At 39.9% G+C, this 2,565-nt stretch overlaps 1 protein-coding gene across 1 annotated transcript; it reads left to right on the top strand.

Moving 5' to 3' along the window:
- Positions 1-374: 374 nt before the first annotated feature.
- LOC131682292 (uncharacterized) lies at positions 375-1,435 on the top strand. The gene is made up of 2 exons (XM_058963675.1): positions 375-549; positions 608-1,435. Exons 1-2 carry the CDS (start codon positions 430-432, stop codon positions 1,376-1,378), a joined length of 891 nt encoding a protein of 296 aa, XP_058819658.1. The 5' UTR covers positions 375-429; the 3' UTR covers positions 1,379-1,435.
- Positions 1,436-2,565: the final 1,130 nt, after the last annotated feature.

Below are 2,565 nucleotides of genomic sequence, written 5' to 3'. Positions count from 1 at the left end.
CCTTGTTGCTAGGAGTCTATAGAAATTCACGAATACTGTCAGTATCAGAACATGCCCCTAAAATTTGCATTTGCAGGAACCAGATAAACGTAACTACTGTGTGTTGACAAGTTACGAAAAGTGGCTGAGTAACTGAATTCAAAACACTCTAAAGTATCTAGATCGGTTAGAAAATACCATAGTCATGAGTATTTCAGTTTTGCCGATATCCGAGTACCCAATCGAAAGCTATACCAACCCGATAGTTTCGGTTTAACACAAATTTCAATTGTTGATTTTTATGCTTTTTCGTCTAGCTAGTTTCTTGAATATCTTTACAATGGAAAAGCCCGTTTCTCGTGCGATCAAAGTATTCGAATCATAGTATGCGTCGACTTCTTCCTGAACGTCAATTTTTTTCATTCCAGAAGAATACCTGCGGTGCAGAACATGAACCGAGGAGCAAATATGTGGGTTCACAAGCCGAAAGACGACTTCGTCCAGTTTGAATACAAGGGGAAGGAATATTCAATTCCTCGCGCCGAATACAACAAACCGTTAACGAGACAGGTAATTTGTGCATCATTGGCAAAATGAATTTCTAAGATCGATCGATCCATTTCTTTAGGACCTTAAAAGACCCGCAGCGAGTGAGCGAGCGACAGCTCCCCTAAGATCGGCGTACAACAGATCGACTAATGCCGGAACCACTCAGACTGTTTACACGGGAAACTTGATGAAAAACCGACCTCCAAGTGCCGATGCTAACGTGAACGACCTGAGTTCCGAAAATAGGAGGCATTTCGACAAGAGTCGACAATCTTGTTTGGAACAATGCGCGAACGAGTTCAAAAAGACGATGATGAGCTCGGCTTTTCAACCCAAGAAAGAAATTGGAACCGAAGAAAAGGTGATTGAATCTGCGCCGATGGAAGACCCGAAGATTGAACAAATATACACTCTGGAGGATATGGTCGAGAGCAAAGAAACGGTGATTGAATTGCCCATCCCCAAAAAGCGATCCCCGGAAAATAAGGCCTCAATCGGCGAGTTCCCTGAACCGGAGCCGGGTAAATCATCTGCCACTTTGGCAGTAAAATCAAACGAAAGTATCGATATCAAGACTTGCCAGGAAGTGGCCGAAAAGCTTTGCCAGCTGAAATCCAACGTAGTCAGTCTCATCGATCAGACCATCAACCAGTTCGAATCGGAGCAGCAACTGGAAAATGCTGTTCCGCTGCATCCCAGCGGCGATGGATCGAAACAGAACCATCGGATCGAGAACCTTAAAATATTGAAGACGGACTCGTTTGCTCAGAACAAAACGGAAATCAGGATGAAACTGTACGGGGAAATTGAAATGGCGATTGGGCGCTTGAGAGATTTTGAGCTACTATGAGTAAATTTTTGTAATGAAGGTTTTTATTTTGCTAAATATATATGTTTGTATCGTTAATTTGTGTGTTGGAAAAGGAGAGGTTCACAAATGATTTTTTTTCTGTTAACGCGTATTTTGAACGTGATGATTACCAGAGGATACATACGCAAATAATAATCCAAATTCTAATTCTTTTTATTCAAGTTTATTGAAAGTTGTAGCAAGGCATGACTAAGTCAATGTGGTTTTATCACTGATTTTTACAAAAAACAGGTATTAGAATAAATTGGCGCAAATGGTATGTTCTCTGTATTGTTTTATCGTATTCTTGTTGTTGTGTGTTGTCTCTTGAGAATGCTACCATAAAACATTCTTTAAACCGTATAGTTTTAACGAATTGAAAACACTTTTGTATAAGACCTTTCTATAAAAAACCTATTTTAATTACCGATTAGAAGGAAACTTTCTTCTAGTCACTAGGTGACGTGACTGTGAGAATAGGGCCCAAAATCTCGTTTCATGCATTTTAAAGATATTTGGAATCAAAAATACGAATTCGATTTTTGAAATTTCATGATTTCGGGGATTTCATAAGTGACTGGACGGTTCAGTCTATATTTTCGGAACCATGTAAGCACTCCATATGAAATTTTATAGACATTTATGGGGATAATGTACCTTTCATTTGGGACTAAGTTTGTGAAAATAGGCAAAACCATCCGCGATATACTGATTTGTTTGTTAATTTTGATAGGTGGCCACTTTTCCGGGGCACTGCCGGAACTATGATGGTCAATGTGATCAACGAGACTCCGGTTGGTCGTCAGTGACCTATAACTGAAAATGCAAGTTGTTTGACACACATTTTAGCGAAATTTTTACTTTTGTGCATTCATCGCGGAATCGGTTTGAATTGGAATTTTCTATGTGACCTCACGCCACAACGCCACAACTCCGAAACCGTAAGTCGGATTGGAGTGAAGTTTGATAGCAGTCTATGGGGTTGTAAAATCTTTAATTTGAGATCACGTTTGGTTCAATCGGTCAAGCCATCTCCGAGAAACTGGTGCAATTGTTATTCTAAATTTGGATGCTTCCGGTGGGGCTTTCGGAACCGTCAATGGTGGCCAATGTGACCAAAGAGACTTTGAATGACTGTTAGTGACGTAGAACCATAAATCCAAACAATAGAAAAAATTTCACTTTTA

This window comes from Topomyia yanbarensis, chromosome 2, assembly GCF_030247195.1.
Source record: "Topomyia yanbarensis strain Yona2022 chromosome 2, ASM3024719v1, whole genome shotgun sequence".
In the NCBI taxonomy this organism is placed as follows: domain Eukaryota; kingdom Metazoa; phylum Arthropoda; class Insecta; order Diptera; family Culicidae; genus Topomyia; species Topomyia yanbarensis.
This window is presented reverse-complemented; position numbering and strand designations above follow the sequence as displayed.